This window comes from Podarcis gaigeae (assembly GCF_964106915.1).
Source record: "Podarcis gaigeae genome assembly, chromosome: 13".
NCBI classification, from domain to species: Eukaryota; Metazoa; Chordata; class Lepidosauria; order Squamata; family Lacertidae; genus Podarcis; species Podarcis gaigeae.
Genome location: NC_139689.1, coordinates 10870901 through 10893229, shown reverse-complemented (window position 1 = coordinate 10893229; position 22329 = coordinate 10870901). Strand labels below are relative to the sequence as shown.

General features: G+C 40.9%; 1 protein-coding gene across 1 annotated transcript in view; it reads right to left on the bottom strand.

Annotated features, from left to right (window-relative positions):
* Window positions 1-756: 756 nt before the first annotated feature.
* The window catches only part of LOC310830751 (vomeronasal type-2 receptor 26-like), a gene marked incomplete at both ends in the record, with an annotated part of 47920 nt that continues 26347 nt past the window's right edge, over window positions 757-22329 (bottom strand). The window contains 5 exons of the mRNA XM_083710591.1: window positions 757-996; window positions 5241-5340; window positions 6020-6132; window positions 10539-11434; window positions 12015-12141. Of these exons, the coding sequence (XP_083566717.1) occupies window positions 757-996; window positions 5241-5340; window positions 6020-6132; window positions 10539-11434; window positions 12015-12141 (1476 nt within the window). The remainder of the gene's footprint in view (window positions 997-5240; window positions 5341-6019; window positions 6133-10538; window positions 11435-12014; window positions 12142-22329) is intronic.

The following is a 22329-nucleotide window of genomic DNA, read 5'->3' as shown; positions in this document are numbered from 1 at the left end:
GTGATTTGACCCCTGGCTTGGCCTTTTGATGGAGTCACCACCTAACGGCATTTGCTTCAAGGAGTTCACATGGTGTTCCTTTGTGTGGCACAAGGAATTAAAGGTAAGTCATTATAGCGGTTCTTTTCCTACCTGCAGGGTCATTACAATAAACTAGGACTAGGAAATCATTCCATGACTTTTGGGTTGTGGTTTCCTGTTAGGCCACATCCTGTCTCAGAGAGAAATGCTTTGGGTTCCTGTGGGAGTCATAAAGCCATGGCAGAGGTTTGTAAATGCTGCAGGGTACCTCTGGACCTCGTGACCAGCACTCTGAGCTTTACAATGTATTGGAATGTAATGACCCTATATGGCGATGGGGTGCAATAAAAGCTTGGCCTGATGTAGGTAACATGAGATTGGCAAACGGCCATGCGGCTGAACAGAACAAAGGAGAATAAATCGGAGAAGGGCAGACAGAGGGGCTGCAATCTCTTACTATGGAAATATAGCTAGCTTTCTGTGTCTTTATTTTATACTAAACAAGTGCCACTTGTAACGGCTGGCTCCAACAGGTTCCTATGCCTGACCTGTTCTGGGAGGAGTTGCATTCCGTTTGAAGCAAGAGGTCTGGTAGCACTCCTCTATTCTCACTCATCACTAGTCTGAAGTGGTTTCAGGTGCTATTGACTTTCAAAATGAATAATGTATGAAGTGCTTTTGTTACATCCCATTTTGTGGATAACCGCAAATTCTGGGTTTTCAGGGACTGTGCCATTATTTCCATACCTTAGTGAAACGTCTGTTCCATTTGATTCTGTCTTCATTAATGGTGAACTCTTTGCCTGGAGGGGCCTGAGGATCCAACCTTCCCACTTTGATTCTGACATAGGAATTATTTGGGAAAGTGACCAAGTTGGTAATATCAAAGCCAGCTGCTAACTCTCCATATTCATTTAATGTAATTTCATCTCCAGCACTGTTGTTGAATGAGATTCTCTTCAAGAATGAGTGGAGCTAAGTGGAAAGAGAATCAAAGTTGAACACTTCAGTTCACAACAAAGAGCAAACATATTTTAGTTGCACATACAGGAGGAGTAGGAAATCATGAATCAGTGTCAATTCAACATTCAACAGACTTGCATCAAGATGGAGAGACCATAGTCCTGCTTGTCTGAGACCAGCCTTTGTCTGTATCCAAGAAAGGGATGGAATTTGAGAAGTCATGTAAGAGAAGAGATGGGAGCTTATGTCCTCAAACGATAGGAATGCAACATGAGAACATCGGACTCGACCTTTCCATAGTTTATAGAGTGGATTTGACCATGGTTGGATGTTGGATGCAGAGGAGTGGAAGGAAGAAGCAGCTGGAGAACCCCCAAGGGACACCCCAAGGAAAGGAGGCTCAGAGCCAGGGGATTGGTGGTGGGATGACAAGGAGTGGTCAGTGGGAGAAGAGGGAGCCGATAGGGAGGAAGAGCTTTCAGAAACAGAAGAGGCAACAGGGTTAAGGGAGCAGGAAGAGGATGCGCCAGACTGAAATCCAGACTCAAAGGCAGAAGAGGAGAAGGGAGAAATGCAGGGTCTAGAGACAGTGATCAAACAGTTGCTAGCCTCTTCTGGGGACCTACCAGTGAGGCCAGAAACCCCTGGTGATTGGCAGACAGGGAAAGGTGAGGAGCTGGGGACAGGGCCTTCCAAGATGTGCCCAGGTAGTGGCAGCTCCCTGGTGGGCTGCTCTTCTGTTTTCTCTTGGATATGAGGATCCCTTAAATAGCCAGTGCCTGGTGTTGGGGTGCTGGTTGTTCTCCCTTAGAATTATGCGCCTGGGCCCCCCAACCTCACACCCCTGGGTAACTGGAGAGGTAAGAGAGACAGAGAGAAGTGGGGAGGGATATTTGGAGAAAATGGAGGGGTTTGCACCATGAAGGAGGTAGTTGTTTGTAGTCTGTTGCTTCTGAAAGTCTGTGTCATCTAAAGTCTGTTTAGTATCATTATAGCAAATATTCTAATTCCCATCTTTCATACAATAAATTTACTTAAGGTTCATTTCTAATTTCTTAAGTTTTATTCTTTTATTTCTTTACTGATGATTAAATGCCAACTATCATAATGTACCAATGCAGTGAATGCTTTGTAACAGAGAACAATACCTGCCAAGGATCTGCATACTGAGGAGAGAGTTTTCCCTTAGCACCTCTTCTGTTGCGGATGGCTCCAGCCAAGTGCATGCTATTTAAGGCATGTGCCAAAGCATAGACAGCATTATAAACACTGTAGCTGTGGCCAGTCATGCTCATTTCAAAAAATGGTGCAGGAAGGCTCTCCAGCATCTCCTCTCCAGTACACAGTTTTTGAGAGAGTGGAATTTGAAAGTGAACAACTGAATGCATCTTCCCAGAAATCTTGGAAAAAACCATCTCTCTCTGTCCAATGAGGGTATACACTCTGAAGAAAGTCTTGAAAGTTGTGAATCTCCTTGGAATGAATTGCAAAGGATATTGCACCATGGAGCATTCGTAAATTAACATTAATTTTTTTTTGAAGGCTATATAATATGAAATCAATTTGGGTAGTTGTAATCCATACTTTTCCTACATGTGACTTCTTTTGAGGAAATAGTAGCTGAGTTAACTCCATTATGATTAAAGCACTTGACAACCATATACTAGATCTACTTTCTCCATGTAGAAGAATTGCATTGGCTCTGCTGGTTGTGAAAGTTGGTAACAAAATCCTTGAGTCCTCCAGCATTTCTAGTAAGTTACTGTTATAATGTATATTGGGTTTAACGCTTTCTGTGAATGCTGAACAGATTCCATTCTTGAAAAGCATTGGCTCAATTGTCTGTAAGAAACGTTCCCCAGCTTCATTAGCTGGAGTGATGAGCCCAACCCATTTCCATCTGAAATGCAGAAGTAACTGGATAATTCCCTGATACTGAAGGTCTTCATTGGGGACCATGCGGTTAAAGGAAGGGAACTTGGTTCCATCATTTATGGCTGGTTCAAATGAACCATATGAAATCTGGAAAAAGCAAAAGCCAAACGTTTCCAAGTGGAAACAAGAACTCCTGGTACTCCAATTTATTCAAATATAAACACGTGCACGCACGCACACTAAAAATATTGAATATATATTGAATCTGTATGACAAGTTTACCAAGTTTAGGGAGAGCACCAACCCCAGCTTATATAGGAAAACACAGATAACCTTGCTCAATGTTTTCTGTTGATATTTATTATGATTATGGCATCATCACAGCTTCATTCTTGTACATATTGATTCTATCAGAAGGAGGGGCTGGGGGCAGCTGGGTGGAAAGCCTGGATCGTTTCTTGGCAGCTCTCCAAAGTCGCCTCCAATTAGCAGCAAGCTTCCAGTTCTTAAGATGAAAAACTGGATTTAGGTTTTGGACATGATCTGAGCGAAGGGGAAGAAACTACTCTTCTAATTAATTCAGCCACTGAGGTGCTAAAAAGGATTCGAACAGAAAAAAGGATAAACATCTATGTAGACTTGGTATGTTGGAACTGAAGGGGGGGGTTGAGCCTCCTTTGTTATTATATTTCGTTTTCCTATGTTATATGGCAAAATCCTCCTCTGAAAGAACCAGCTGCCTGATTATTTATAGCAAGCGAGACAGGAGAGCTGGTTTATTTGGCGATATAATATGATTCTAATAGTCATTAACTGTGTGGAAATAACAATTATTCAAAGGTGGAAAACCAAGTTCCAGGTATTTGGCTGCAGATATATTTGGAAGAGGATAAAGAGTTTCCCAACTTTGATTAGGAGAATGACTGGAGAGATGCAAAAAAAACCTTGGGAATTAGAATCGGAATGACGCAGCTCCAACTAAACGAGCGGCCATGACCGAAAGTAGATCAGCTTGTCAAATTAAATGCAGAGCCTTTTAATATCTTACTTAATATTTGCATCCCCAGTTTTATATGGCAAAACCTTCCCTGGACAGGTTAACCATTTGAAGGACAGCTGGTCTTAAAGCATTGGGCAGATGCCTTGCTTTGATTTTATCTGGACTGACTTGGCTGCTGCCCAAGTTGAGAAGATTTTTGGACTGGCTTGGTGGAAACATCATTTTGTGAAGAGACATCGTGAACATACAGAGGGAACTCTGAATGTATATTCCACACAGAATATATTGTTTTGTTTTATCTTGCTTGTTCAGAGGCTGTGAATTGTAATATGTATTAACATCAGAATGATTTATGGGAACTATCGTGAAAATTATGAAAGCAGCAGAAGTATGAGATGATCAGAACCACCCCGGCCTGAGAACATGGGAAGATACCTCCAATTTTTTAAATAATTTGGCCTAATATTTGGACTGTTTGATGGTTAAATAATATGTATAATTTGGAATATTTAATATGATTTTATTGGATTGTTAAAGTGGAAAATTTAATAAATATTATTTTTTTAAAAAAGAAGAATAGGGGAGCATTTATAATGGCTCATGTTAATATACAAAGTGGATGATTATGCAAAATTCCAAGATGGAAGTGGAGTGATAGAAATTGTTGACTATGTACTTTTGATCTGTAAACTTTGTAATGAATGTAGGGAGCGGTTGTTTCTCTACCTACTAAGAACTCTCTCAGGAAGATTTCCTGGGAAATCCTGAAGATCTCAATTAGATTGTATATTCTATTCTTCTCTGAGCACTATAAACCAAATCATATAAAATATCAGTAAAATATAAAATACTGTACTAGCACTATTTAAAATAACTAAAATGAAATACAACAATGTAGCAGAATAGCACAATGCTGACACCACTATATAAGGCTCTGAAGTGACAGATGACAAATGCCAGAACAAAGCAAGAAAACACTTTTTCAATTAGCCTCTGAAAGTGAACAATGTTGATTAATATCATACTTTGGGAAAGGACTATCTTGATTTTTAAGGGCAGGAACATTTTTAGTTAACGTGTTCTCAGCTATTTTTGCCTATGAAGCCAGTGTCAATGTCCTATATTCAGTACCTCACAGGAACCCAGTGCAGTGCGTTCAGGATTGATGAATATGAACCAGTCTAGGTTTACAAACCTTGCAGCTTTAGAGAAATCTTCTATTACATCTATTAAACACAAATTGCCCTTCTTACACACATTGTTGGTTATGCATATTATGGCCCTTTTACTTTGTCTATTTCCCCACTCCATATTTATGAATCAGTAGATTCCTAATGCAAGGAAAGCATGAAATCTCTGTTTTTCAAAATCCATATTCTACCTGTGGAATCTTGAAAGGACCTAAGACGTTTGCCATGCACCAGGAGGTATCAGAGCTGAGTCCCCCAATGACCCCTATGACATTTTTCTGGATGCCACACCTGTAGTTGGGAACAAAGTGATGCGATTTAAAGAGCAGGTCCAGAGTGTTTCAGTAGGTCATCTTTGAATCATAATAGCTATCATAGATGTGGAAGCCTAGAGAGACATTGGGCAACATCCTGGGATTCTCGTTGATCTCATCAACAGCAAAGACCAAAGCCAGGATTTGCTGGTAGAACTTTGTCAACACCCTGCAAATGAAGTGAGGTTTTGGTTGATGGGAAAATTAAGATTTTCACCTGCCTCCCTATAAGGAGAGGATGAAGCCAGCAAAGTTTATTTACTTATTTGGGCAATCTAAGAATACTGTGTAATTAAAAAAGCTGTTGCATATTTCTTTGTATCTTCAGCAACCCATGTTTGTTTTCGCCACCTTGAAAATTTGGGTATCATCAAAACTTTGACAACTATACTATTTGGCTATATGCTTTTAATGCCATCTATTTCTTTTTCTCCTACTCTCTTTTCTTTCTGTTGTTATAGATTTGGTGTTTTTAAAAAGCTTATTCTTCACTGACAATATGCACATAGTCTATATGTACAGATTTCGAATAACATCTATCTACACATTTAAAAAATAAAGTTCTAAAGCAATTCCCCCTTCAAATCAATTAAAGATATTCAGTCAGATACAACATATAAGGAATAATTAAAATAATATAATTAATGGTTACTTACAGTGGGGCATCAATGAAGTCTTGGGAAGGGTGTTTCTTGAAGGAAACCTTGTGGACTATGTAATAAATATGAGATGCCATTGCACCAATGACCAGGTCTCCTGGCTCATACCACTCGTGTGGAACATGAACAGGATTATTTGTTGCGCATTTAACACTTTGTACTTGAGACACTATATTGGGGAGCAGCAGAAGCAGCAGGAGCAACATCCTAATGGCAAATTCCCTTGTGTACATGGACTCCACTGCTTCTTTCTACAGTGTTATTCTTCTCCTCCACCTGACCTGCACAAGACAAATTAGATGGCAGCTGACTCTATCAGTTTGGCACTGTAAGGGACACGTATCCACCTTATTGTTAGCTTGAACATTGTCACAACAGAATTCCTTGGATGCCAAACAAGATGCAGTGGTTTGATATGAAAAAGGGAAACTGATAACTGATAAGTAACAGAGCCCTGCCTAGTTGTCTATGCAGCACAGAGGAGCTTATAATCATTTCAGGCTTGCCTGTTGATTCTTTTTTTCCACTGTGACATCTGGGGGACCAGCCAGGTGGATTTATTATTGTAATTTGAGTAATGATAGAGTAGAGAATCACTTGTGCAGTGTTTTTGGATTCTATGGCACATCGGCAGTAGGGGAACTACCAAAATATTACTATTATTATATTTAAAATATATTTACTTATTGATTTACCAATATTGCTCCAATAACCACCTCATTATAAGAATACCAATTTTATCTAATTAATGCAATTATGAATGCCAATTAGTCAAATGTCAATTATATGATTTAATTAAACGTTTCCCCTTGCATGCTAAATTTGATGGCTTCATTCTTCTTCATTATTTCTGTGTTCCACTATGTTAATAATTTCCATTGCATTCCATGCACATATAATAATATCTTATATAATGGCTACAGTCTTGTGATTTCTATTTGTATTAGGTAATTTATAAACTTTCAAGTGAGGAATTTTAAGTGTAGTCCTTATTCTTTCCTGCTTGTGACAATTTCCCCCCATGATGTTTTCCCGTCCATATATGGTTCTGTATCCTTCATTCCTGCAACTGTTGTTGGTCCCCATCACGCCCTGGGAGAAGCGGTTATTCCACAGTTTCCAAAAGTCACTGCATCGCTTTGTCCTGTGATTCGGCTTCCAGTAAAAAAGCAGTGTTCACCATTTTTTCCAGCCTAGGAGGAACGGTCTGAATCCAGACTGCAAATACTGAATCCAAAAGCCTCTATTAATGCAGCTGGTAGACAAGAAGCCAATCTTCCAATGTAATTATATTTGTAACATCACAAAATCATAGGCAAGGAATGAATGTCAGCAGGATATCTCGAGTTGAGCTGGCCCCATCCTTTCCCCGCTTCCTAATTTGTTAGTACTGGGGCATCCTTCACTCTCCCACCTATGTAACACTGATCAGACATGGTTTGCCATCACATTAACTGAATGGTGGCAGAAGTTCTGGATAGCATCCTTGCCTTATCAAGAAGTGGGAGCACTGGATTATAGACCAATGGGATATCAGATCCCCACAAGGCATGATGGAGAACAGCAACAACTTGGAAAAGAGAGATGCGACAAATTTGGCACCTCAGTCACCGCTCACGCCCATGTGCCCGCTCTCACTTAAATATATTGTCCCCCATCTCACCGAACAACCTTTGACCCGAAGGCTTAAAAACAAAACTAATTATCCCAGAATATCCTGGGGGGGGGGGGAAATCTTTGTGAGGGGGATAACTAAGAAGTTGAGTTTCAAGCAGGTGTTTTTAGATAACCAATAAAGATTTATTTTTAGAACAAGGTTGTATAATATAAGTCGAGAAACTTAGGTTACTTAAATAATAATACGCTAGTTTACTTCAATTCGCTTTCAGAGGTTTCGGCTTTATAGTTCAGTTCCTTTCTAAGTCTCTCCCTTCCTGATTAGTTTGAGACCTAAGTAAACTCATCTCTTTCAGTTCCTCCTTTTCCTGTCTTACCCTCAGTCTCCCAGCAAGATTCGATCCTATTACCCCTGCAGGACACTACACTCAGTGCTTCACTGTACACTTGGAGTGGATGTTTTATTCCAGAACCAACTCTCCCTCCTCCACCCTCCTATCTCCCTAATTCCAAACCTCTCCAGCCTCCCTCCTCAACCACCTCAACTCAGCTCCCCTCTTAACCACACTCTAACTCCATCTCCCTTGAAATCTGCTCCCTTTAAACTCTCCCTCCTGGAACCACAGCCAATCAGAGGCTACTGTTCTTTAAGCATTTGCTGGCAGGAGAAAAAAGAAAAAAAGAAATACTTGTGGAAGCAACTTTCCCGTCACAATAGACACAACATTTTACAAGGATTGGAAGAGACTCCATGGACAGAATAACTGCCACACACTGGAAGAACAAGGATATAGTTTGAGTGCCTCATTTGTAGTTCTATAAATCATTTAATGTGTCAACACAAATAGAAGTTATTAATATTGCAGTTGTTGTATAAGGGATTATTATTTTCACTGGAATATATTAGAAATTAATAAGATTTTGGAATGCAGAAATAAAGGAAATCATCTAGCATGTGGGGGGGCACCTAAATTATCTGATTCGGTATTTGAGTGATTAGTATTTGTATTACAATTTGGTATTGTTTTAATGAGGCTATGATTGAATGGAAATTTAAAATTAATAAAAATTATTATAACAGAAATAGCATAACTAGACTTTAGAATCAACTTTAGAAACAACACATCTGTATTCTCTGAAGCCATTTGGCTTATTTGAGATATTCTCTGCCACCACTCTTTCAAACGGGTTAAAAGTATAATTCAGAAAAAAAGGCTTGTCCTATTAGTGTTAGTAATATCCAATATGTTTTCCTCCAAATATGGTTGCATATCTCTGCTACTTTTCTTTGTTAAAACTATTTTAAAAGGGGGGGGGGGGGAATGGCTTCTCCTTCTTCTATTCCTCAGCTGCCTTGTGGGTGAGAGATAAAGAATGTAGAGCCCTTAACTATTTCACAATGTTTTTTGTTTCTGGTACCCTCTGTGGTCTTCAAGATGATTTTGCAGATTACATGAAGTTATTGATAAGAGACATTTTATTAACATTCCTTTATGTACAACATTCATCAACTGAACTTAACCATTTCTAAATGAAAAGGCTTAGAGTTTTGCTATTAAGATTCCATTTGCTTTAAGTATACAGTAATACATTACAGTGATGTAAAGGTTGTTAGGGGAGGGGTAGTAACTCTAGTGGGAAACAAGTCATGCCTCCTCTGGGGTAGTTTGCCTGCACTCACCTCTCCCCACCCTGCACTCACCCTGCACTCATCCCCACCCTGCACTCACCTCTCACCTGTGGCTCCTAGAAGCTGCCAGCATTCAACAGCAGACACACCCCACCCCAGAAAATACAACTGGCTGCCTAAACCAGGTGAGGGCAGCCAATGGGCCTCGAATCCTCAGTGAGTTGGGGAATTTCTCTGCATACAAAGACAGGATCAGACTGAGTGAGTGGATGAGAGCAATAGCAGGTCCAATGCTCAAAAAGGTGGCTATTCCAGGTGCTGTAGAGGGAAACGAGGGGCAGATGGGTCTCGTAAACCTAAGAAGGGAGCCCACCTAGGAGAAGGAAACTTTGAACCTGAACCTCCACTGCATTACAACATTACTCATTTGTGAAAAAGGCTTTGGGAGTAGAACCTGAGGAAAAATCTGAACCCATTGCCTTTGGGACATCTTTGGCAGACAAAAAGGTTAAGGAGAAAACTTTACACATGTCCGGAGTAGGGACTCGGAAAGTGATACCAGCCAGCAAGTCCATGTATTCTAAGACCCAACAGAACCACAAATTCCACTATCATTTATACCTTTCTTTGGGTTAGCTGCTCTTTGTTGTTCAGGTCTGGCCTCACCACAATAATGTAGCATTTAGGGGTGAAAGTCGTGCTCCTTCTGGAACAAGTCGTGCTCCTTCTGGGGTAGTTTGTCTACCACTGACGCCCACCCTGCGCTCAGTTCTCACATGTGGCTCCTAGAAGTTTTCAGCTTGCAACAGCAGCCACATCCCATGAATCAGATACAACTGGCTGGCTCCCTAAACCAGGTGAGGGCAGCCAATGGGCCTCAAATCCTCAGTGAGTTAGGGAATTTCTCTGCATGCAAAGACAGGACATAGCAGATAAGAGCAAAAGTGGGCCCAATGCTTAAAAACGTGGCTACTGAAGGTGCTGTAGAGGGAAATGAGGGGCAGATGGGTCTCGTAAACCTAGGAAGGGAGCCCACCTAGGAGATGGAAATTTTGAACCTAAACCTCCACTGCTTTACAGCATTACTCATTTGTGAAAAAGGCTTTGGGACTACAACCTGAGGAAAAATCTGTACCCATTGCCTTTGGGACATCTTTGGCAGACAAAACAGTTAAGGAGCAAACTCTACAAAGATCCAGAGTAGGGACCTGGAAAGTGATACCAGCCAGCAAGTCCCAACAGAACCACAAATTCCACTGTCATTTATACCTTTCTTTGTGTTAGCTGCTCTTTGTTGTTCAGGTCAGGCTTCACCACAATAATGTAGCATTTAGGGGAAAAAATGCAAACCAGCAACCCAGCACCGGAAGCAAAGATGGAGAAGATCTCCACAGCCACCATGTATTTTCCTCTGGTGCTCAGGTAGGTTGGAATGAAGGAGAGCCAAACACTGCAGAAGACCAGCATGCTGAAGGTGATGAACTTGGCTTCGTTGAAACTGTCAGGTAACTTTCTGGCTAGGAAAGCCACAGTGAAGCTGAAAGTGGCCAGGAAGCCCATGTAGCCCAAAACACAATAGAACATGGAGACTGACCCTTCATTACATAGAAATATGATTTCTTCAGGCATTGAGTGCATGTCCACATCTGGGAATGGGGGAGAGGTTGCCAGCCAGAGGACACAGATTCCTACTTGAACAATGGAGCAGGAAAAGACAATGGAATAAGCCAGTTCTTTGCCTACCCATTTCCTCATATTGGATCCTGGTTTGGTAGCCATGAATGCCAAAACCACCAATACGGTTTTGGCTAAGATGCTGGAGAGGGCCACAGAGAAGACAATGCCAAAAGCAGTTTGTCGGAGAAGGCAAGTCACCATATTAGGTCTTCCGATAAACAGCAAAGAAGAGAGGAAACACAAGAGGAGGGAGATAAGGAGACCATAGGTGAGGCTTCGATTGTTGGCTTTGACTATGGCTGTATTGCGATGCTTAATGAAGATGCTGAGCACTAGAATTGTGATTAGAGTGAATAAAAGTGCAGAGGAAGATGAAAAAATGGCCAAGGTTTCATCAAAGGCTAGGAAGTTTGGAATCTTAGGAATGCATAGATCCTGGCCGCTGTTTGGATACTGATCTGCTGGGCAACTGGCACATGTTTCCATGTCTGAAAATGCACAAACAGTGTGTGACAATTTGAAGTAACCAAAAGTATTCTTAAGAATTTCACATCACTAGTCCATTTAGCATAGTGTTTTCTACGTCAGAATGTATAGGAGCTTCAGTGTATAAGAGCTTGTACTAGGTGTATCAAAAATAAAACTTATGTATCAATTATGGGATTTTCTATATGGGTGACATTTTTTTTTACTGTCTCCCTGCTTTTTCTTAGAGCCACATAAACAGTACAACAAAATGAGAAATGCATTAAAGCTGAAATCTTTGGATCTCAGAAAAGTGAGTTTGATAAGAGTTTCACCCTATTGTCAAACAACCTAATTCTTAGAGGAGAAAACACCACTTCCATTCCACCCTAATTTTGTAGAAGTTGGAGGTAAAATATATTATCTTCCACTTAAAAAAGAAATCTTCAAGATGCTTTAAAGATTAAAATATATTGATGTTATCTATAAACAGTGAGAAGAACACATCTGTTAATTTAAGCCTTCTCTCCTGCAGCAGTTTAATGTCAACAAAATTTCCAGGAGCCCAGAGGTTCTGCAGTATCTTAAGAGGTCATCTCTAACCTTTCTCATTTGAAATCATTCCTTCTGGACATGGATCACAATCATAGCAGCAAAACGTCTCCCCCTCCTTCTTTTTCTTCCCGTAACCAGGATGGCAGTTGGCATTACATAGAGAAAGTGGTGGCACCTATCCAAAGAGATAGGAAGAGTTTAATATTATGATACTGTTTTGAGGAATTTATCAAATATCCAATATCAGGTGATTTAATAGTAAACAGGAGGACTAATAGCATGAAATGATCCGTAGGTACACAAGTGGCACATTGAGTGGGGTAAAATGCTGCTGTTCTAAACATCATACAAACTTAAGAAAATGCCTGGACCATCCAACCTTACAGCTGTGTTAGAAGTCAGTGTGATTCAGTGTGATTTCACCCCTGGCTTGGCCTTTTGATGGAGTCACCATTTAACGGCATTTGCTTCAAGGAGTTCACATGGTGTTTCTTTGTGGTGGCACAAGAAATTAAACGTAAGCCGTTATAGTGGTTCTGCTCCTACCTGCAGGGTCAGTACAAGAAATTAGCAATAGAAAATCATTCCATGACTTTTGGGTTTGGGTTGTGGTTTCCTGTTAGGCCACATCCTGTCTCAGAAAGAAATGCTTTGGGTTCCTATGCCTAACATGTTCTGGTAGGAGTTGCATTCTGTTTGAAGCAAGAGGTCTGGGAGCACTCCTCTATTCTGACTCATCACTAGTCTGAAGTGGTTTCAGGTGCTAGTGAGTTTCAAAATGAATAATGCATGAGGTGCTTTTGTTACATCCCATTTTGTGGATAACCACAAATTCTGGGTTTTTAGGGACTGTGCCATTATTTCCATACCTTAGTGAAGCGTCTGTGCCATTTGATTCTGTCTTCATTAATGGTGAGCTCTTTGCCCAGAGGGGCCTGAGGATCCAAACTTCCCACTTTGACCCTGACATAGGAATTATTTGGGAAAGTGACCAAGTTGGTAATATCAAAGCCAGCTGCTAACTCTCCATATTCATTTAATGTAATTTCATCTCCAGCACTGTTGTTGAATGAGATTCTCTTCAAGAATGAGTGGAGCTAAGTGGAAAGAGAATCAAGGTTAAACGCTTCAGTTCACAACGAAGAGCAACCATATTTTAGTTGCACATGCAGAAGGAGTAGGGAATCATGAATCAGTGCCAATTCAAGATTAAACAGACTTGCATAAATATATTATGAAGAGATGAGACCATAGATCTGCTTGCTTGAGACCAGCCTTTGTCAAGATCCAAGAAAGAGTGGATTTGAGAAGTCATGTATGAGAAGAGATGGGAGCTTATGTTCTGGAATGATGGGAATGCAACATGAGAACATCGGACTGGACCTTTTCATAGTTTATAGAATGGATTTGACCATGGTTGGATGTTGGATGCAGAGGACTGACAGGAAGCAGCTGCTGAGGAACCCCAAAGGGACACCCCAAGGAAAGGAGGCTCAGAGCCAGGGGATTGGTGGTGGGGTGACAAGGAGTGGTCAGTGGGAGAAGAGGGAGCAGACTGGAAGAAAGAGGTGTCAGAAACAGAAGAGGCAACAGGGTTAAGGGAGCAGGAAAATTTCAGCAGACTGAAATCCAGACTCAATGGCAGAAGAGGAGACGGGAGAAAAGCAGGGTCTAGAGACAGTGATCAAACAGTTGCCATTGTCTTCTGGGTACCTACCAGTGACACCAGTAACCCCTGGTGATTGGCAGACAGGGAAAGATGAGGAGTTGGCAATGGGGCCTTCCAAGATGTGCTCAGGGAGTGGCAGCTCCCTGATGGGCTGCTCTTCTCTTTTCTCTTGGATATGAGGATCCCTGCAATAACCAGTGCCTGGGGTTGGGGTCCTGGTTGTGCTCCCTCAAAATAATGCTCCCAGGGGCCATGGGCCCCTGGCCTCCATCCTTACACCACTGGGTAACTGGACAGGTAAGAGAGACAGAGAGAATTGGGGAGGGATATGGGGAGAAAACGGAGATGTTTGCAGTGTGAAGGAGGTGGTTGGGATAGCTACAGTTACCTGTAGTTGTTGGTAGTCTGTTGCTTCTGAAAGTCTGTGTCATCTAAAGTCTGTTTAGTATCATTATAGGAAATATTCTAATTCCCATCTTTCATACAATAAATTTACTTAAGGTTCATTTTTAATTTCTTAAGTTTTATTATTTTATTTCTTTACTGATGATTAAATGCCAACTCACAAAATGGACCAATGCAGTGAATGGTTTGTAACGGGGAACAATACCTGCCAAGGATCTGCATACTGAGGAGAGAGTTTTCCCTTAGCACCTCTTCTGTTGCGGATGGCTCCAGCCAAGTGCATGCTATTTAAGGCATGTGCCAAAGCATAGACAGCATTATAAACACTGTAGCTGTGGCCAGTCATGCTCATTTCAAAAAATGGTGCAGGAAGGCTCTCCAGCATCTCTTCCCCAGTACACATAGTTGCTGAGAGAGTGGAATTCGGAAGTGAACAACTGAATGCATCTTCCCAGAAATCTTGGATAAAACCATCTGTGTCTGTCCAATGAGGATATATACGCCGAAGAAAGTCTTTAAAGTTTTGAATCTCCTTGGAGTGAATTGCAAAGGATATTGCACCATGGAGCATTTGTATATTAACATAAAATTTTTTTTGAAGGCTATATAATATGAAATCAATTTGGGTAGTTGTAATCCATACTTTTCCTTCATGTGACGTCTTTTGAGGAAATAGTAGCTGAGTTAACTCCATCACGATCAAAGCAAATGACAACCATATACTAAATCTACTTTCTCCATGTAGAAGAATTGCATTAGCTTTGCTAGTTGTGAAACTTGGTACCAAAATCTTTACGTCCACCATATCTAGTAAGTTACTGTTATAATGTATATTGGGTTTAACTCTTTCTGTGAATGCTGAACAGATCCCATTCTTGAAGAGCATTGGCTCAATGTTCTGCAAGAAACGTTCTCCAGCTTCATTAGCTGGAGTCATGAGCCCAACCCATTTCCATCTGAAATGCAGAAGTAACTGGATAATTCCCTGAAACTGAAGAAATTCATTGGGGACCATGCGGTAAAAGGAAGGGAACTTGGTTTCATAATTTATGGCTGGTTCAAATGAACCATATGAAATCTGGAAAAAGCAAAAGTCAAACGTTTCCAAGTGGAAACAAGAACTCATGATATTCTAATTTACTGAAATATAAACATATGCACGCACACACACTAAAATATTGAATATATATTGAATCTATATCCCAAGTATAGGGACAGCAGCAACCCCAGCTTATATATAGGAAAACACAGATAACCTTGCTCAATGTTTTCTGTTGATATTTATTATTATTATGGCATCATTACAGCTTCATTCTTGTACATATTGATTGTATCCAAGAATAGGGGAGCATTTGGGGGAGGAGCTTCCGGTGAGCTGAGATGGAGAATTGCTGAATCGCATCACCGCTGTACGTTCTGGAATCAGAGGCTGAGAAGGGAGTAATCAGGCTCCCTACATTCCCCAGGCTGGGAAGTGGCAGTTCATCCGCAGATTGCCCAACACCTGGCCCCAAATTCAGAAGGAAGGGGTGCTGGGGGTGCTGGATGGAAATCCCGGAATGTTTCTTGACAACTCTCCAAAGTCACCACCATTTAGCAGCAAGCTTCCAGTTCTTTAGACGAAAAATTGGGTTTAAGTTTTGGACATGATCGGAGCGAAGGGGGAGAAACTACTCTGCTAGTTAATTCAGCCACTGAGGTGGTAAAAAGGATTTGAATGGAAGAAGTATTAACATCTATGTAGACTTGGTATGTTGGAACTGAAAGGGGACCATTTATCATGGCTCATGTTAATAAACTAAGTTGATGATGAAGCAAAACTCCAAGGTGTAAGTGGAGTAATAGAAATTGTTGATTATGTACTTATGATCTGTAACCTTTGTAATGATTGTAATGATTGTAGGGAGCGGTTGAGTCTCTATCTACTAAGAACTCTCTCAGGAAGATTTCCTGGGAAATCCTGAAGAACTCCATTAGATTGTGTATACTTTTCATCTCTGAGCATCATAAACCAAATCATATAAAATATCAGTAAAATACTGTACCAGCACTATTTAAAACAACTAAAATGAAATACAACAATGAAGCAGAATAGCACAATGCTGACACCACTATATAAGGCTCTGAAGTGACAGATGACAAATGCCAGAACAAAGCAAGAAAACACTTTTTCAATTAGCCTCTGAAAGTGAACAATGTTGATTAACACCATACTTTGGGAAAGGACTGTCTTGATTTTTAAGGGCAGGAATATTTTTAGTTAATGTGTTCTCAGTTATTTTTGCCTATGAAGCCAATGTCAATGTCCTATATTCAGTAGCTCACAGGAAGCCAGTGCAGTGCGTTCAGGATTGATGAATATGAACCAGTCTAGGTGCCTCCTTTACAAACCTGGCAGCTTTACAGAAATCTCCTATTATATCTATTACACACAAATTGCCCTTTTTACACACATTGTTGGATATGCTTATTATGGATCTTTCACTTTGTCCATTTTACCACTTCATATTTATGAATCAGTAGATTCCTAATGCAAGGAAAGCATGAAATCTCTGTTTTTCAAAATCCATATTCTACCTGTGGAATCTTGAAAAGACCTAAGATATTTGCCATGCACCAGGAGGTATCAGAACTGAGTCCCCCAATGACTCCTATGACATTTTTCTGGATGCCACACCTGTAGTTGGGAACAAAGTGATGCGATTTAAAGATCAGGTCCAGAGTGTTTTGGTAGGTCATCTTTGAATCATAATAGCTATCATAGATGTGGAAGCCGAGAGAGATATTGGGCAACATCCTAGGATTCTCGTTGATCTCACCAACAGCAAAGACCAAAGCCAGGATTTGCTGGTAGTACTTTGTCAACACCCTGCAAATAAAGTGAGATTTTGTTTGATGGGAAAATTAAACAGTGCACAGAATCTAGATAGGAGAGATACACCTACCTGCTTCCCCTTCATGGATCACTGCCTTGCCGTGGTGAAGGGGCTTGAATAACACAGAGAAGCTATGAACTATGCCGAGCAGGGCACCCATGATAGTGGAGAGTTTTGACCAAATGTGATCCACCTGGAGGAGGAACCAGCAAGCTCCTCCAGTATCCCTGCCAAGAAAACTCCATGGACAAAGACAACAGGCATATAAAAGTTATGATGCTGGAAGATGAGCCCCTCAGGTCAGAAGGCATCCAACATGCTACTGAGGAAGAGCAGAAGACAAGTACAAGTAGATTCAGATGAAGCGGCTGGGCCAAAGCTGAAAGGACACTCAGTTGCGGATATGCCTGGAAGCGAAAGGAAAGTCCAATGCTGTAAAGAAAAATATTGCATAGAAACCTGGACTATAAGAACCATGAACCTGGGTAAGTTGGATGTGGTCAAAAATGAGATGGCAAGAATAAACATTGACATCCTGGGCATCAGTGAACTAAAATGGACGGGAATGGGCGAATTCAGTTCGGATGACCATCATATCTACTACTGTGGGCAAGAATCCCGTAAAAGAAATGGAGTGGCCCTCATAGTCAAGAAAAGAGTGGCGAAAGCTGTACTGGCATGTAATCTCAAAAATGATAGAATGCTCTCGATACGAATCCAAGGCAGACCTTTTAACATCACAGTAATCCAAGTTTATGCACCAACTACTGGTGCTGAAGAAACTGAAATTGACCAATTCTATGAAGACTTACAACGCCTTATAGAAATGACACCAAAGAAGGGTGTTCTTCTCATTATAGGGGATTGGAATGCTAAAGTAGGAAATCAGGAGATAAAAGGAACAACTGGCAAGTTTGGCCTTGGAGATCAAAATGAAGCAGGGCAAAGGCTAATAGAATTCTGTCAAGAGAACAAGCTGGTCATCACAAGCATGCTTTTCCAACAACACAAGAGACGACTCTACACATGGACATCACCAGATGGGCAGCATTGAAATCAGATTGATTATGTTTTCTGCAGCCAAAGATGGAGAAGCTCTATACAGTCAGCAAAAACAAGACCTGGAGCTGACTGTGGCTCAGATCATCAGCTTCTTATAGCAAAATTCAAGCTTAAACTGAAGAAAGTAGGAAAAACCACAGGGCCGGTAAGATACAATCTAAATCAAATCCCTTATGAATACACAGTGGAAGTGAGGAACAGGTTTAAGGATTTAGATTTGGTGGACAGAGTGCCTGAAGAACTATGGATGGAGGCTTGCAACACTATACAGGAGGCAGCAACGAAAAACATCCCAATAAAAAGGAAATGCATGAAAGCAAAGTGGCTGTCCAACAAGGCCTTACAAATAGCGGGGGAGAGAAGGCAAGCAAAATGCGAGGGAGATAGTGAAAGATACAGGAAATTGAATGCAGATTTCCAAAAAATAGCAAGGAGAGACAAGAAGGCCTTCTTAAATGAGCAATGCAAAGAAACAGAGGAAAACAACAGAATGGGAAGAACCAGAATGGAAAGAACCAGAAAATTGGAGATATGAAAGGAACATTTCGTACAAAGATTACCATAATAAACGACAAAAGTGGTAAGGACCTAACAGAAGTAGAAGACATCAAGAAGAGGTGCCAAGAATACACAGAAGTATTATACCAGAAAGATATGGATGGCTCGTACACCCCAGGTAATGTGGTTGCTGTCCTTGAGCCAGACATCCTGGAGAGTGAAGTCAAATGGGCCTTAGAAAGCACTGCTAATAACAAGGCCAGTGGAAGTGATGATATTCCAGCTGAACTATTCACAATTTTAAAAGATGATGCTGTTAAGGTGTTACCCTCAATATGCCAGCAAGTTTGGAAAACTCAGCAGTAGCCAGAGGATTGGAGAAGATTGGTCTACATCCCAATCCCAAAGAAGGGCAGTGCCAAAGAATGCTCCAACTACCGCACAATTGCACTCACTTCACATGCTATCAACGTTATGCTTAAAATTCTAAAAGGAAGGCTCTAGCAGTATGTGGACCAATAAATCCCAGAAGTGCAAGCTGGATTTAGAAGAGGCAGAGGAACCAGAGACCAAATTGCAAACATGCGCTGGATTATGGAGAAAGCTAGAGAGTACCAGAAAGACATCTACTTCTGCTTCATTGACTATGCAAAAGGTTTTGACTGTGTCGACCATAGCAAACTATGGCAAGTTCTTAAAGAAATGGGAGTGCCTGATCACCTCATCTGTCTCCTGAGAAATCTCTATGTGGGACAAGAAGCTACAGTTAGAACTGGATATGGAACAACTGATTGGTTCAAAATTGGGAAAGGAGTACGACAGGGTTGTATATTGTTTCCCTGCTTATTTAACTTATATGCAGAATTCATCATGTGAAAGGCTGGGCTGGATGAATCCCTAGCCAGAATTAAGATTGCCGGAAGAAATATCAACAACCTCAGATATGCAGATGACACGACTTTGATGGTGGAAAGTGAGGAGGAATTAAAGAACCTTTTAATGAGGGTGAAAGAGGAGAGCTTAACATCAAAAAACCGAAGATCATGGCAACTGGTGCCATCACCTCCTGGCAAATAGAAGGGGAAGAAATGGAGGCAGTGAGAGATTTTACTTTCTTGGGCTCCATGATCACTGTAGATGGTGACAGCAGCCACAAAATTAAAAGACGCCTGCTTCTTGGGAGAAAAGCAATGACAAACCTAGACAGCATCTTAAAAACTAGAGACATCACCTTGCCAACAAAGGTCTGTATAGTAAAAGCTATGTGATGTGTGGCTAAAAGTGATGTATGGAAGTGAAAGCTGGACCATAAAGAAGGTTGATCGCCGAAGAATTGATGCTTTTGAATTATGGTGCTGGAAGAGACTCCTGAGAGTCCCATGGATGGCAAGAAGATCAAACCTCTCCATTCTTAAGGAAATCAGCCCTGAGTGCTCACTGGAAGGACAGATTGTGAAGCTGAGGCTCCAATACTTTGGCCACCTCATGAGAAGAGAAGACTCCCTGGAAAAGACCCTGATGTTATGAAAGATGGAGGGCACAAGGAGAAGGGGACGACAGAGGACGAGATGGTTGGATAGTGTTCGCAGAGCTACCAGCATGAGTTTGACCAAACTGTGGGAGGCAGTGGAAGACAGAAGTGCCTGGTGTACTCTGGTCCATGGGGTCACGAAGAGTCGGACACGACTAAACGACTAAACAATAACACTTGCCTGCTTATACAGAGAGGATGAAGCCAGCAAAGTTTATTTACTTATTCGGGCAATCTAAGAATACCATGTAATTTTAAAAGCTGTTGCATATTTCTTTATATCTTCAGCAACCCGTGTTTGTTTTTGCCACCTTGAAAATTTGGGTATCATCAAAAAAGTTAAGTACCATACTACTTGGCTATATGCTTTTCCTATTTTTTATGCCATCTCTTTTCTCATTCTCCTACTCTCTTTTCTATCTCTCTTACCACAATTAGATTCAAAAGAGCTTATTGTTCATTGACAGTATGCACATAGCCTATATGTACAGAGATTTCTAATAAAATCTCTCCATACATTTAAAAAATAAAGTTCTAAAGCCATCCCCCCTTCAGATCAATCAAAGTGATTTTCTGTCCGATATAGCATATAAGGAATAATTAAAATAATATTAATTAATGGTTACTTACAGTGGGGCATCAATGAAGTCCTGGGAAGGGTGTTTCTTGAAGCATAATTTGGGGACTATGTAAACAATATGAGATGCCATTGCACCAATGACCAGGTCACCTGGCTCATACCACTCGTGTGGAACATGAACAGGATTATTTGTTGCGCATTGAGCGCTTTGTCCTTGGGACACTATATTGGGGAGCAGCAGAAGCAGCAGGAGCAACATCCTGATGGCAAATTCCCTTGTGTGCATGGACTCCCCTGCTTCTCTCGACAGTATTATTCCTCTCCTCCACCTGATCTGAATAAGACAAATTGGGTGGCAGCTGACTCTGTCAATTTGGTACTTTAAGGGACACGTATCCACCTTATTGTTAACTTGAACACGGTCACAACAGAATGCCTTGGATGCCAAATAAGATGCAGTGGTTGATATGAAAGAGGGAAACTGATAAGTGATAAGTAACAGAGGCCAGCCTTGTTGTCTATGGAGCACAGAGGAACTTATAATCATTTCAGGCTTGCTTGTTCATTCTTTTTTTTCACGGTGACATCTGGAGGTTCAGTCAGGTGGATTGATTATTGTAATTTGAGTAATGATAGGGTAGAGAATCACTTGTGCAGTGTTTTTGGATTCTGTGGCACATCAGCAGCAGGGAAACTTCCAAAATATTACTATTATTATATTTAAAATATATTTTTTATTGCTTTACCAATATTGTCCCAATAGCGACCTCATTATAAGAATACAAATTTTATTTAATTAATGCAATTATGAATGCCTATTATTCAAATGTCAAATTATATAATTTATTTAAATGTTTCCCCTTGCATGCTAAATTTGATGGCTTCATTCTTCTTCATTATTTCTGTGTTCCACTATGTTAATAATTTCCATTGCATTCCTTGCACATATAATAATCACTTAGATAACAGCTACAGTCTTGTGATTTCTGTTTGTGTTGGTATATTAGGTAATTTCTAAAGTTTGAAGTGAGGAACTTAGAGTGTAATTAGAGTGTAGTCCTTATTCTTTCCTGCGTGTGACAAGTTCCCCTCATGATGTTTTTTCCCGTTCATATATGGTGCTGGATCCTTCATTCCTGCAACTGTTGATATTTCCCATCATGCCCTGGGAAAAGCGGTTATCCCACAGTTTCCAAAAGTCACTGCATCGCTTTGTCCTGTGATTCGGCTTCCAGTAAAAAAGCTGTGTTCACCATTTTTTTCCAGCCTAGGAGGAGCCGTCTGAATCCAGACTGCAGATAGTGAATCCAAAAGCATCTATTGCCGCAGCTGGTAGACAAGAAGCTGGATCTGTCAATGTAATTATATTTGTAACATCACAAACCATAGGCAACAAATGAACCTACAAGGTCAGCAGGATGTCTAGAGTTGAGCTGGCCCCATTCTTTCCCTGCTTCTTAATTTGTTAGTACTGTGGTATCCATCACTCTCCCACCTATGTAACACTGATCAGACATCATTTGCCATCACATTATCTGAATGGCGGCAGCAATTCGGCATAGCATCCTTGCCTTATCAAGAAGTGGGGGACTGGATTACAGCATCAATAGACCAATGGGATATCAGATCCACACAAGGCATGATGGAGAACAGCAACAACTTGGAAAAGATGGATGTGCCTGCTCTCACTTTAATATAATGCCCCCACCTCACCGAACAACCTTTTACCGGAAGGCTTAAAA